At 33.9% G+C, this 14,130-nt stretch overlaps 1 protein-coding gene and 1 long non-coding RNA gene across 2 annotated transcripts; one reads left to right on the top strand and one right to left on the bottom strand.

Annotated features, from left to right (window-relative positions):
• Positions 1–4,347: 4,347 nt before the first annotated feature.
• On the bottom strand, positions 4,348–8,466 carry LOC140035816 (uncharacterized). Its single transcript, XR_011839735.1, has 5 exons — positions 8,205–8,466; positions 6,428–6,493; positions 5,187–5,241; positions 4,795–4,875; positions 4,348–4,690 (listed from the first exon to the last, which is right to left on the bottom strand). It is a non-coding gene; the product is annotated as an uncharacterized lncRNA (long non-coding RNA).
• Positions 8,467–9,360: 894 nt separating this feature from the next.
• On the top strand, positions 9,361–13,201 carry LOC113725523 (beta-glucuronosyltransferase GlcAT14A). Its single transcript, XM_027248734.2, has 4 exons — positions 9,361–10,885; positions 11,759–11,834; positions 11,914–12,029; positions 12,390–13,201. The coding sequence occupies exons 1-4, from the start codon at positions 10,399–10,401 to the stop codon at positions 12,896–12,898; spliced, it is 1,188 nt and encodes a 395-aa protein (XP_027104535.1). The 5' UTR covers positions 9,361–10,398; the 3' UTR covers positions 12,899–13,201.
• The last annotated feature ends 929 nt before the right edge of the window (positions 13,202–14,130 follow it).

Genomic DNA, 14,130 nt, shown 5'->3' with positions numbered 1-14,130 from the left:
TAAAAAAAATTTTTTTGTTGTTAAAATAACATTTATCATAGTGTACTAATTATTTTAGGACCATTTTATAGGTGAACTAAATATAATTTAAATTATACAATAGATTATACATGCATGTGATTTTCATTTATAATTATTGGATCCTATTCTTATGAACAATCTCCCAAGGAAAAAAATCAAGATCATACTGATTTTCTTATATTAATTGTTATACTAATTTTGTCATTTTTATTATTATATTATTTCTCATTTTGTTTAGGCCTTAACTCTTATTATTTCTTGTGTCTCATATGTAAATTTATTAAAACTTTATCATCTTACTATTACTTTATCAAGAGTTAATATTTATGTATAAAAACTTACTATTACTTGAATTAAGCTTACTCTCTAAAAAGTAAGTTTGGGAAATAAAGTAGTAATTTATCTATTTAAAAAGTAAGTTTAATATTTATTCCAACGTACCTTTTGAAGTATAAAAGTTACTAATTTTTTACTGTTAACTTATTATTTTAGATAGAAAACTTACTTTCTTATTTTTAAGTGTTATCCTATTTAGGTGGATAGACCGATCAAATAATCAAATGGTCGCTAAAAGCAAATAAAAAATAAATCGAAAATGGTAACGAAATTTGTTATCCTATTTATGTCTTAAAAAGTAAAATGAAATAAAATTGAAAGTTACTTTTAAAAAAAAATAAATTACTACTCTATATTCGAAACTTTCTTTTTGGAGAGTAAGTTTAGTTCAAGTAATAGTAAGTTTTCACGGATTAATAGTAAATCCTGTTGATAGAATAGTAAATTTGGTTAATCATCAAGACTTACTAGTTTGTGGCATAAATTTAATATTTTACTTAAAAAAACTTATATGAAACAAGTATTAGAAAGTTTATTTAAAATAATGCTAAGATTTTTTTGTTAAGGATTGAAACTTAATATTATAGTTAGTAATTGTTGGTAACGTAAATGTATAATATATGGTTGTATGTATCATTGATCAATGTTATGTGTTTTAAGCATTTTAATAAATGTATGTATCATTTACAAAGGTTATGTGTTCTAATAAATTTATTTTCTAGGTCACAAGCATAAAAGTTAAATTTGTACTAATGTGGCATAATCTTTGAAAACTATAGTAAATTTACCCATAGATTAAGTTTCGTGAGATTCAAATATATTTTGTATCATTTACAATATGGATTTATATGCATATATTTTTTTTATCAAACTTACTTTTAATTGGCAAATAGTATGTAAATTATTATAAAATGTCATTTTATAATAATCATATTTTTTATAGGTGAATGGTATATAAACTGCTAAAATGGCCAATTTATAAATGCTAAAATCTAGTTACTTTATGGCATATATTAGTTTGGTCAACTAAAAAATTAGCGTAATTAAGTGTACGTTGGTTGTTGATTTGAAATTTGCACCCTTGTCACTATTTCGTTATTTCTACCACAAGTTTTTCTGATCGAAGTAAAACAAAGTCAAATATTTTTACCTGATATAAGTTGTATTTATATTTAGTAAAAAATTAATAAACCATGATTACATTTCATAATTTCTAATGAAATTAGTTACATTTTCTAAATAAATTGGAATAATTTGTAAAATATGCTATTTTTTTGACAATATAATTAGGGGTGGCAATCGGGTCCAAATCGGAGTGACGGGTCGAGTTTAGATCCAGGTATAATAGAAAACTGGCTGACCCGAACTTGACCCCCCAACCCGAAACGGGCCAGGATATCCGACCCGAATCTGAAAATTCCAGGTTGGCGGGACGACTCGAATGACCCAAAACTTAATTTTAATTTATTAATTTACCACTGTAATTTGTAATTCACACAAGACTAATTACATAATCAAGTAATAAAAATTTAAATAAATAATCCCAAACCAAATCTAAAATAAATTAAAAACATCGTAAAAGTGTTTTGTTCCAAACCAAATATAAAATAAATATAAGCAGTATAAAAGTAAAAAATAATATAATACATTATTTGTCCAAATATAATAATTTCAACTTCAAATAAGTTAAATAAATTCATTTAGAATTAAGTGATTAATGCCTTTGAAACAAAAAGAATAACGTAGGTTAGTTAGGTAAAAAAAATTTTAATTCATAAACAGGTGATCGGGTCGTATCGGATCACCCATGGTTTGACCCGAATTCAACCCATTTTCATTTCGGGTTCGTCGCATGCGACTCGATTCTGACCCGAACCCGCGAAACCTCAATCCGAATCAATTAATTTCGTGCTAGGTTCATATCATTTTTTCAGGCCGACATTTTATAATTGCTACCCCTAAATATAATCAAAAGAAATTTGCAGCATAAAGAAAGGATGATGGCATACGTATAAATGTGAGCAACTATATACATATCACACCATAAGTTTTCGTTTGATTTGTTCAAAACATAGGTAATATATTCGTTAGTAGATATAAAATGCATATTAATTTTCTACAAATGGAAAATACAATTTCATATATACTAACTATTAACAGAATATGTAGTTTGAACACGATCAATTGAACGCATATTTCGTTTGTTTAGCTATCATTTATTTTGTTACTTAGGTTGAATATTTACATTTGAATAGAGTATTGATATTGGAACTTCAATTATTCTTAATGAACTTCAATTAAGTGTCAATGACAACAATTGCTAAAATATAGTTTTCTTAAATTTTTTTGAAAAAGGACAAAAAAATGACACTTTTTTTGGTGTATACGTTATTAATTTCATGAAGTCATCTAAAGTGGAACAAATGAGTTCACTCATGGTACGGTTTTGTATTTTAATATGAGTTTTTTGTAGTGAATAAGTTTAAATGTCATTGTAACTGTTATCTTTACCTGCAAGGTTAACTCACTAATTCTATTATGGTGTCATGAATTTTCAGTTTCAATCTGAGACTGAACGTTTTAACATTGCAATGGAATTGGTCCTACACCGAAAGAATGCATGGGGATTTCTTCTACAAGATCATTTGCAGAGAAGATGAACAATAAAAGTATTCATAGTTGGAAAAAATTCTAATTTAGTTTGGCTATTTCTAGCCGAATACCAAGTACTTTATAAGGCAGAAGAACGTGCTTTATATTTGCTATTCTCCAATCTTACTAAATGTGCTTTATATTTGAAGAGAGAAGTGGTCTTCTCCTGAGTGCATATGACAAACATTTCTATATATGCTACGAGACTAATGCGAGACTAAGATTAGCATTAATTGGAATCAATTGACGATATCACAACCTATATATTCGCCAAATAAATTGATTACATTAGAACACTCGTTTTAGTTTATTGCTATATATTTGGAACGACAGCACTCACGTTAAAAATTTACTTGGACCAGAAAATTTGCAGTGAAATTGCATTTGGACCATGTATTAGATGTATCTGTTTTGTAAATCAATATCAGTTACTTTTCTGCATAAATATACAGCTTGAAGGTACAATTTCTAGAAGAACGTAAACATGCAAGCAACAGTAGAATAGATCATTATTGGCAGACGAAACACTGGCAGATTAACACCTGTATTCAATGACCTCCCAACTGGTAATCTCTCAGGATTGCAGGTTTATTACGCACGCACTACAATTAGTGCTTTCATTTTCAAACCAAAATGCTGTAAGGTTGTAAACAACTGGATCGGATTAACCTAGTAGCAAATCGTCTTTAATTTGACATATAATTGAACTGACTGACAAAGTGCTATAAAGATCAGGTAATGGCTGTAGATCGAAATGAAAGGAAAAAACTTTGCGAGTTTAAGTAAGAGCAAAGTGTTATTTCTGTACCAAAAAATGGCGTTTGGATATTTTCCTCAGTATTGGGGACCTCCCTACTGATTTTTGCCGTCCATTTGGCCTTCTCAAGACCAAGTGCATTTTACAGTGCTCATCATTGAATTGCTAAGTGTTGAAGTATTGTGATTCTGTATAGTCTATCCTGATTTCCACTTCTAGGTACTAGTGCTGCAATACACAGTAATTTCATATGGAATTTCATGATTAATGCTAATCTGCCCTGCTTCCTTTCACTTGTTACGTCCCGGTGAGATATCCAGTCTTGAAAAAGAACATGACTTTCAGTTTTAGCATATCTGGAAGCGGAAATAACCAAATGATGACCAGAATAACAGTAAAACGTATGCGTGCTTCAAGCCCCTTAGCTTTAGTAGCAGAACAAGCCATGTGAGAAACATTTCTATAGTAAACCACCTGTACCTATTTTAATGCTCGAAAAAAACGCAGTAGATAATCCATTTATTCGAGAAGATAAGAATAAAAATCAAGAATAAGGCTGAAAGCCACAAGAACAACTCAGAGAATCCAAACCACCCTTCTCCAATCATCAAGACAATATTCAAATTATCTTATAATATTCTCAAAAAAATCTGAAATCACTATCAAAAGCTTCGGTTTGAATTGAAATTTCTGGTTTACAAACCCAACAGCACTTGGATGCTGAAACTATTCACATTAAACCAAGTAAACACCAATCATTGCAAACTAAGGAGATTGTGTTCAGATTTACAATCAAAATGCATTAAACTACCTTCGGAGAACCGTAAATCATCCGCCAATTTTTGAGCAATGTCCATCTGAAAAATTTGTGAACTCTCAAGAATAAAATTCTTTATTGGTCTTGGGTGAAATCTGGTTGTTTCACTACAAAACCATCACAATATTTGTATTAAAAAAAGGCCACAACAACACATAATCATAGCAAATAGGTAACACAAAACTTAGGCGTGAAGAAGGAAAAAATGTACCTGAATATTTCCGTCTCCTAACAAGCTAGTGTTTCGTACATGACTTTGGATTAATGAAGGATTGCATGCCCACATTAATGCCTATACAAATGCAAATACAGCGCAATTAGATTTCATGTCTTGACAAAAAAATAAAAGCAAATGAAACGCCTAGTCTCAAGTCCTTTCCTAGATGTTTCATATGTCTATTAAGCATATTTTACCCGTAGACAATCAAAACTACAACCATTTCCTAGATGTTTCAACGGACATTTTCAGCCCCAAAATTGCAATAAAATCTTCAAATTTCCAGCCTTGATTTCGCAAGAAAATCTTGACAAACAAAACAAATGAAAAATAAATAAATTACAGCAATATAGTCAAATAATTTCAGGTGGACATGATGGACTAACCTCGGCACTGCTCTCTTTGATTGGCTACCACCGTCGCAAAACCCTTGTGTTGTGTCTGCATATGGCAGCACCCAAAACCAACCGATCGATGAGAAAGGATAGAGGGAAAGTGTGAACTAAAGATGAAAATTTTGAAGTGAGAAATTTTATTCAATTGTAACCAAGAGAAAGTATGGACCAAGGTGGAAACCTTGGCCTGGGAATTCAATCGTATCGTTGGAACTGAGTACTAAATAAGAAGAAGGCAGATGACTTTAAAGAGATAGGTGATACCCGAAAGTGTTTCAGGAACCCAAAACCGTTTTCAGGAACCGGAACATTTTTTTTAACTTAAATATGTACATTTTTAACTTTTAGTATTAGTAAGTTTGAATGAACAATAAGTAAATTTTGTCAAATAATAAGTAAATTAAATTACTCAAAGTGTAAATTTGTATTTCTGACTAAAACTTATCTTTCAGGTATATACTTACTAGTTTTAATTAAAAAGTTACTAAAGTTCATCAATAATTGCATGACACTTCTCCAAAACAGATTGACAATGCTCAAACTGGAATTTATTTGTACAAAAATTTCAGCTTCAACAAATATACTGGTCCTATCATGCTCATATGATTTAGGACTCATAGCTTCTTTTAATTTCAAGCTCTAAAAAAGGTTACAAGTGCTTTCCTTTACAAAAAGGAAGTGCCAAGAGCACATATAGATGATCATCTTAGTGAAATAGTACTATAAAAACCTACAGGTTCACAGTACCGTACAATATTTTGGGCAAAATACCAACTGACTGCATAGACAATGCCTACTATGGACAAAATGGAAGTTACTCAACTGGGAAGAGTCTCCCACAAAATGGGAAAACTCTGGACTGTGGACTGGGATGGCAGCAATCTGGTCTTAAAGCAAACAAAGAAACATGCATGAAGGCACCTTACCAACCATGTTGCAAAAAGGAAAAGGATCAAGAAATTCTCCGACAAGAGAAACAGCAAATTTTGCATAGACTTCAGCAATGTTAAAAAATGGCCAATGCTCAAAAGTTAAAAGAATGATTGTGTATTCTGTTTTTCTAAGCAACAGTAGTCCATAAATTGACCAGAAATCCGAGAACGATGATAATGCAATTAAATAAACAAAATCTCATCTTGTCAATCACGTCTTAAAAGAATAACTTATTTTGCAGGATGACAAAAAGGCTTCATAAATATGAAAGAATCTATAGTGATCTATCCATGACATACCAAGAACGATCCCTTGAGCACCTCTGTAGTATGAGCTTGTCAAGGTCCTGAACCTCTCTTGTCCAGCTGCAAAAGGTGTCATGAGCCCATCAGATCACGGAGAACAAAATATGCAGTAATAGGACAGTGGAAATAAATAGCAAGAGGGGCGCACTATCATCAGAAAGTAGTAGCTTGGATTATTTATGAAAAAGGAGGCTAAGCTTATTTTAAGTCATGAATCAAGGATCCCAACAATAAATTTCCATTAGCAGCACTAGGAAAAAGAGGAATACAAACCCAAATTGGGTCTGATCATGGTGAATTAGTACTGATTGTCAGATTCTAATCTTAAGGAGCAAGAAGTTGCATGATCAGCTGCGATGGCAAGACGAAACCTTCTGACAGATAAGAAGATTTACATATAATAACAACTTCTGGGGAAAATGTTAATTAGGATGGCACGGCATGTTGAGAACAGTAGAGAAAGTACAAACATTTGACTTGTACTAGGTAAAGCACAAAATGTCCTGCTGTATTTTGTGAAATTACAGCTAGTTCTATGTCCAAAGAGATTTACCACTTGAGCCTATGATAGGAAAAATAAATAAATAAAAGTAAAGGTTTATCATAATTTGTTACTGTTTGTCTATATGGATACACATAACATGTTTATTTCCTTTATTTTATATCATTTTCCTAATTTATCGTGTTTCTGGTAAATACAAGTAACATCTGTTCTCTGGTATAATCTCATCATTTGACTCTCATCCAGGGACACTTTGTGCGTGAACTTCTGAATGGTACCTATCTAAGGCAGGACTAAAACCAAATTTGATCCAATTTTGGTTTTGTTTCTTTTGCTTTTTTTTTTTCCTCAATTGAGTTATTCAGCTCTTTACATGATGACAGATCATTCAGTGCCTAGAAGCTGCATTTGTGCTGACAACCTATTACTTTGCTGAAATTTGTGCGTTCTAGAGTCTCTGTAATTTGGTTGGAAGTGCCCATTAACTATTTTCAGAAAAGAACTTACTTTTAAACCTCTGTAAACCTCTAAGCAAGATGCCTCTGTAGAGAATCTACCGACGGTTGAGTCAAAAGATTTATCATTTACTGACCCAAGAAATTACTGAGTTGTCACGAATTTTTTTTTGAATCCAAGAAATTAATTTCTTTCTTAAGCAATAGTAATCTACATGCAAGAGTTTGATGTTTATATACATCATATATATGTATATATATTCGAACAATTCATGGGCTGTCATGTTACATCAATTTAGTTACGTGCTAGTCCAAGAAACTTCATCACGACAAGTGTTAAAGGATGCTTATATATATATATATAGGTAAGGTCTTTTCATAGTTAGTTTTCTCTGCTTTCTTGCCATGTTTTCGTGCTAAAATCTGCAGTAAAATTACAATAATGATCCTCAAAGCTGAATGGGGGTATGAAGGTTGTAGGTGACGCTTGGAAATTAACTAGAAACAGTACATGCTGTCTAATTAAGGCCTAAAAAAAAAAAACTTGGACTTCTTGATTCTTTTGCAAACGGACATTTGATAGCTAGCCCAAATTTCTCTTTGACATTTCACCAAACATCTTATATGCATTCCCAAATTAATCACATTCCAGAATTAACTGCTTTTGCCATAAATGCCGACACCCTGCTATGTTTCACATACAGGGTCTAAGTCATTTCCCATACATTTTTCAAGTTGACAATCAAATCAAATGAAAGATAAACAAATTAAAGCAATATAATGAAGCGATTTTCAAGAAACATGATAGTCTAACCTTTCGGCTGATATTTTTTATCCGCTCTCTTGCTTGATACCACCACCCAGCCTTAATAAAATTCTCAACCTTTTTGTTTGGTCTGCATATGCCCGATCGATCAAGGAGTAGAGATGGAAAGTGTGGACTGAAAAATTTTGCAAGGAAACAATTTCTATATTCCATCGTGTCCTGAGGTGAGAAAATAAAAAGAAGGCAACCAACTTTGGAGAGGCAAAACCGTTTCAGAAATCGGTGGTTTTTTACTAAAATATGAAAATCTTTTACTTTTAGTATTAGTAAGTTTAATTTAAACAAAAGTAAATTTTATCAAATAATAAGTAAATTAAATTACTCAAAGTGCAAATTTGTATTTCTGACTAAAACTTATCTTTTAGACATATACTTACTAGTTTTAATTAAAAACTTACTAAAGTTAATATTAATTAGTTTAATATAATTTTTAAAAAGTCGTTAAAAAATTTGATCTGTCACTAAAGGTAATAGAACCCTATAATAGTAGGTTTCTCTAATATCGTTATCATAACTATAGGCACTGTAGCATTGTCCATATATATATATATAATAAAAGAAGAAGAATCTCAGAATATCTGTATCTTGATGATGAGGGGATCATTATGGGAAGAAGCTAAAAGTAATCGTACAAAAGATGATGATACACTGAAACATGTTTGTTTCTTTAAACCAAAAACATATATAATCAGTAAACATGACTTTAATTTCAATTCTTTCTGGCATAATCTTATACGGGATTTTTGAGTGAAAATGTGATTAATTATTTTTCATCTATCTCCTTCTTGGCCCTTCCAACTTCTCAATATTTTCATAAATATAATTTAAAGTGAGCTTAAGCTGTGATTGGAAGGAATGACATTTAGTTTAGGGCGTCACTTGCTTTATGAAACTTACATGGTCCGGCAACGAAGTTAACGGTCGGAAAAATAGATACTATTTTTTTACATAATATAGATTTTTCTCTGCTTCTGCAAATTTAATTAACTTTTGGTGTTTTCAAGCTCGTCCAAAATTGTATCATTAATTCTCATCCAAAATTGTACTCGAAAACCAAAATTAAATTCAACTCCGAAGAATATAACAGCAAGAGCATCTTCACGGGAATGCTGTTCAACAGCTTAAATATGACTAACTCCAATTAGGCACCTTCACTCCTAGAATGCTCCATGCCAAGATCCACCAACTTCCCTCGAATGCTGTTCGGATACTGCAGTATATCTGAGCTTATCCCGGCAAGGGGGGGCACGAAATAGGATTCTGACTGGTCGGGCCAGCGTCTAAAAGTAAAACTGGGATCTCTCTGTTTTATTAAAGTTTCCGAATGAAAGTGGAATTCTAGCATAAGTTTCAAATCCTCATGTCTGGGAGCTCGCCGATGCAACGCTGCTGCGTAGGGAATAGGAACATACATTAACGCAAAATTTTGAGTTTCGGATGCAACCAGCAGCTCCGGCTCCTCTTACTCGACAAAGCGTTCATCTTTCGCATTTTGCTAAAATATTTTAATTGGGGTTCTTGTTCTCATCAATTGTACTACTCTAGTAACTGTTTCTTTAATTTCACCTTCGGTTTTCTGCATTTCCATCCTCGCTAACTTTGAAAGTCAGAATCTTTATTCATGTTGTTGAACAGAATCAAATCATTTTGTTGCGTTGTTGGTCATTGCAGAGAAAGACAGACTCTGTTTAACAGAGAATTGAGAGGAGAAATTCATGTTCCCAGTTGCAAGATCTTTGCGTCGTCAAATTGAACTTTCCTTATGCTATTTGCAGATTTAGATCTTCATCATCTTTTAAGTGTATTTGTGTTCCACTAAAAATTTTTCGAGGGCCTGAAAGAATGCACGGTAAATTACTGCATTTCTGTACTGATTTACTGTTGCGATTTTCATGCGCCGCAAGGGTTATCTTATCTCCTCCAATTTTTAAATTTTTACCACAGCCCTGAGTCAATGCCGACATCTTTTTACCTGCTCTTCAATCCGATTCAGAGCCCTACCTAGGAAATCTGCCAATTAAATAGCTGGGCCATTTTTCTACACCTACCTGCAATATTCTCGTTTTTTTTTTTTTATTTTCTAAATGAAAGTGCAGTTTTAGAGCACTTTGATTTTAGAGCCCATCTACATCATTACATCAGTCTGCTTGAAAATCCAAAGAAAACCGTCAACGAGCAAGTCATGCCAATGGCAATCCTCTTCAAGCAAATTCCCCTCTTCACTGTCCTCCCCCTCTCCCTTCTCTCCCTCTTCCTACTCTTCCGCCTACTCGCCAACCACCAACCCCACCGTTTTTCCCAGCTACCAAAACCCTTTCCTCCACCGCCTAAAGTGGCCTACTTCATTTCCGGCACTAACAATGATGGCCCAAGAATCTTCAGGCTTCTTCAAGCCACATATCACCCAAGAAACTACTATCTGTTGCACCTTGACCGGCGTGCATCGGATAAGCAGAGGGATCGGCTTGCTAGAATTGTGGGTTCTGTTGAAATCTTCGTTGCAGCTGGGAATGTGAATGTTATGAAGAAGTCAAACCCGGTAAACGAAGAGGGCTCCTCTCCTCTTGCTTTGATTCTTCATGGTGCGGCTATTTTGTCGAGGTGGAAAAAAGACTGGGATTGGTTTGTTAACCTTGCTGCTTCCGATTATCCTCTCATTCCTCAGGATGGTATGATGGCCTGTCTTTTTCAATTCATTTGACTTCACTGTCTTCATTTGATTACCGCTGTTATCTTAATATACTTTACCATCATAATTTTTTACTGCTTGTCCTCAAAGATATGCAGCATTGTTGCGCTTTTTATTCATTTTATATTTTGTAAGCCTGACTAATCGGGTAAGCGTATGCCTCGAGACTGGAATTATCTGGAAGTGGATGGCCTTACTTGCACTGTAATCTGAATTTTGGCTGAAATTATATAGTAATCAACCAGCTCATTCCATGAAGATATTCAGCTTCTCGGTAACTGTTTATTTTATCTAATGTTCAGATGATCTGTTACTTATTGATCACTTCCTGTGTTGGACATGGTGTTGAGTTACTTAATTGCAATATGATAGTGGAAGGAGGGTTGGCTTCAATAGTAAATTTGCAGTCATTGCATGTTAAGGTTAGCAAAGTTTTAAACTTGCATACTTTACTGCTTAGGTGGATTGAAAGCTTAGATACATATTCCTCGTAATTGCTTTAGATCTCATCTAGTTTGATGTAATCCTCTTGAATCTTTTTCTAGCAATCTTAGGTCTAGCTTTTAGTTTTAGATTCTTTTGGGTGGTTAATCATAACCAGTGACTGTGCACGTTGTCCAAAAATCAAATTGGTGCCTTTAGTCATTTTAGTAGTTAATTAAAAAAAAAAAAAAAAGGCTTCTGTTTTTCCATCAAATAGGAAATTCAACACCTTGGCCTTTTATATGCTTCTATAAGCCTGAGAATCTCTGTAAACATATTTTTGTCGAATGATTGAAATTGAAATGCTTAGTTAGCTAATCTGTCATTTTATGTTGGATGAAGTGTAGTTATCATATTCTCATATTTGCAGATTTTCTCCACATCTTGTCATATTTACCAAGAGAGTTGAATTTCATAGAACATGAGACTAACATCACCATGCAGGAGTAAGCACCTCTATGCCCCATCTATCTGCTCTATTAATCCAAAGACATGTATGTAAGAAGTTTAGATCATATGTTTCAGATATCAAAGGATTACCGACGTGATTGTTGATCCTCGCCTTTATCTTCAATCAGCAGGAAGAATGTTCATGGGCAGTGAAAAGCGTACGATACCAAATGCCTTCAGGTTTTTAACAGGTGCGTGCCCACCTTTTTTATATTTTCCTTAACCCTTCCTATCGTCATGGATTTGAAGCACAACTAATGTATCTATGCCCCTTAGAGGTTGTCCAACAAGCACTTTCATGAAGGAATTTCATTAATATCAGCAAATTAGTGCAGGAAGGAACGTTTTCTTTCTGACTTTCTGATTAAACACTGTGAAAGTTGCTATTGGACCCTTTGCAATGTGCACATTTCTCTGTTATTTCTCTTCCTGCAAGAAAAGTTGAGAACCCCCAAGACAATCATAAGTTATTTCGCCTTCTCTACAAGTCCCTTAGTTATTCCTGTTGTTTCACTGCACTAACATTTCTGAACCTTGCTCATCTGTACCAGGTTCTCCACATGTGATTCTCAATCACAAACTCGTTCAGTTCGCACTCCTAGGATGGGAAAATTTTCCAAGGATACTTCTTTTGTACTTCTCAAATACTAGACTTTCTCACAAAGCCTATTTCCAGACCCTTGCTTGCAATTCAGAGTTCTCTCGCACTGTGATCAACTCAAATTTGCGATACACTGACTGCAACTCCCCTTGTTCCGAAAGCCGTCAGAGCGGAAGGCCTATGGATTTTGGCAGAATGCTCGCAAGCGGAGCAGCTTTTGCTGGAAATTTTTCAGTAAATGATCCAATTATGGATGTTATTGACTCGGTTGTGCTCAATCGTGGTAAAGGAATGCCTGCACCAGGCGCATGGTGCTTGGGAAGGTCATGGAGTGGCAGGGTTTCTTGCTCGGAATGGGGTGATGTTGATATATTGAGGCCTGGTCCAGCTGCAAGAAGGTTTAAGCTGCTGCTCCTTAAATTAATGAAGAGCAAATCATTCAGGTCCGACTTTACTTGACCAGTGATGCTTGGCAACTACTGCTTCAAAAGCTTTAGGACTCAATCTGCAAACTTACAAAAAGCTGTAGTTTGTCCTGTACAAAACAAAAGTGGAGGCATTCCATTAATTTGTGGATAATAGGTCAATTGAGGTGTAGGTATTCGCTTTTAGTTCTATCTTCTTGTCAGCTATATAAAATTAGTGTCTCGAATCATTAGCAGCCATTTATTTCCCAGAAGTTAGCTGGTGGTCCCAATGGCTGCTGTTCCCAGAAGTTAGCACCATGGTAACTCTTCTAGAAAAACTTTTTGCGCTGCACAATCATGCATGTATCTCTGCATTCTTCACAATCATGCACTGAGGACTTGAACCAAACCCATTTGAGAAAAAAGAAGGACAAGTACTAGCGTTGGAACTTGTTTAAGAATCTAAAAGTTGACCGAAAGCAATCATAAAAATTGGAAAATGTTGACCGTTGAATCCGTGCTGGAATGTTGAAAGTCGAGCAACTTGTGGCTGCAAAAATGAGTTGGATTTAGACCGCAGAGGTTGTAGTCGTGGCTACGGCTGTGACTTGTGAGCCTGTTCCTATATTTGGCTTAGCGGAGACATTCAAATAAAAGTAAAAATTCCAAACTTTTATTTGTATAATGACAAAAATTCCGACCTTATTAAATATATGGCTTTGGCTGTAACGTCTCTGTTAAATGATTACAAAGTCGTTGATGCTGTCACGAGTGGCAACACCTTGAGTTAAAAAGAAAAAAATTAAACTGATACTTTGTGTTGGGCTTCAAGTTTAAGGATGTGATTTACTTTACCATTTATGTACTACTTCTGTTACTTTTTTCTTCGGTACTAAAATATTGTCAAGTGCGTCGAAAATATGGGCAAAAAAGCTCAATTGATTGAAATATTGACGTACTAATTATGCCTAAGAAATGTAGCTATCGTGCCTTGTGCTTCATTTTGGATTTCAATAAAATATGAAAGAATGCCATGCCGATATAAATTTTTTTTTTTTTTTGGCCTAAAATGATAGGAGATTTTATTCATTACCAAAGTATAATTACATGCTGAGTAAGGGCTCAAGTTGAGTTGTACAAAAGTGTACTGAGACATTAAAAATCTAAGAATTTCTCGTCAAAAGATTTGTTTTGAGCAAGTTTGCTCAATCTTTTACTTAAACTGCTATGTTCAACATTTGGATTATCAAATGAGCATTTCCTAAATACTGAGCGAAGGCTGTT

This window comes from Coffea arabica, chromosome 2c (genome assembly GCF_036785885.1).
Source record: "Coffea arabica cultivar ET-39 chromosome 2c, Coffea Arabica ET-39 HiFi, whole genome shotgun sequence".
In the NCBI taxonomy this organism is placed as follows: Eukaryota; Viridiplantae; Streptophyta; class Magnoliopsida; order Gentianales; family Rubiaceae; genus Coffea; species Coffea arabica.
Note: the sequence above shows the minus strand (reverse complement) of the source record. Positions and strands in the feature narration are given on the sequence as shown.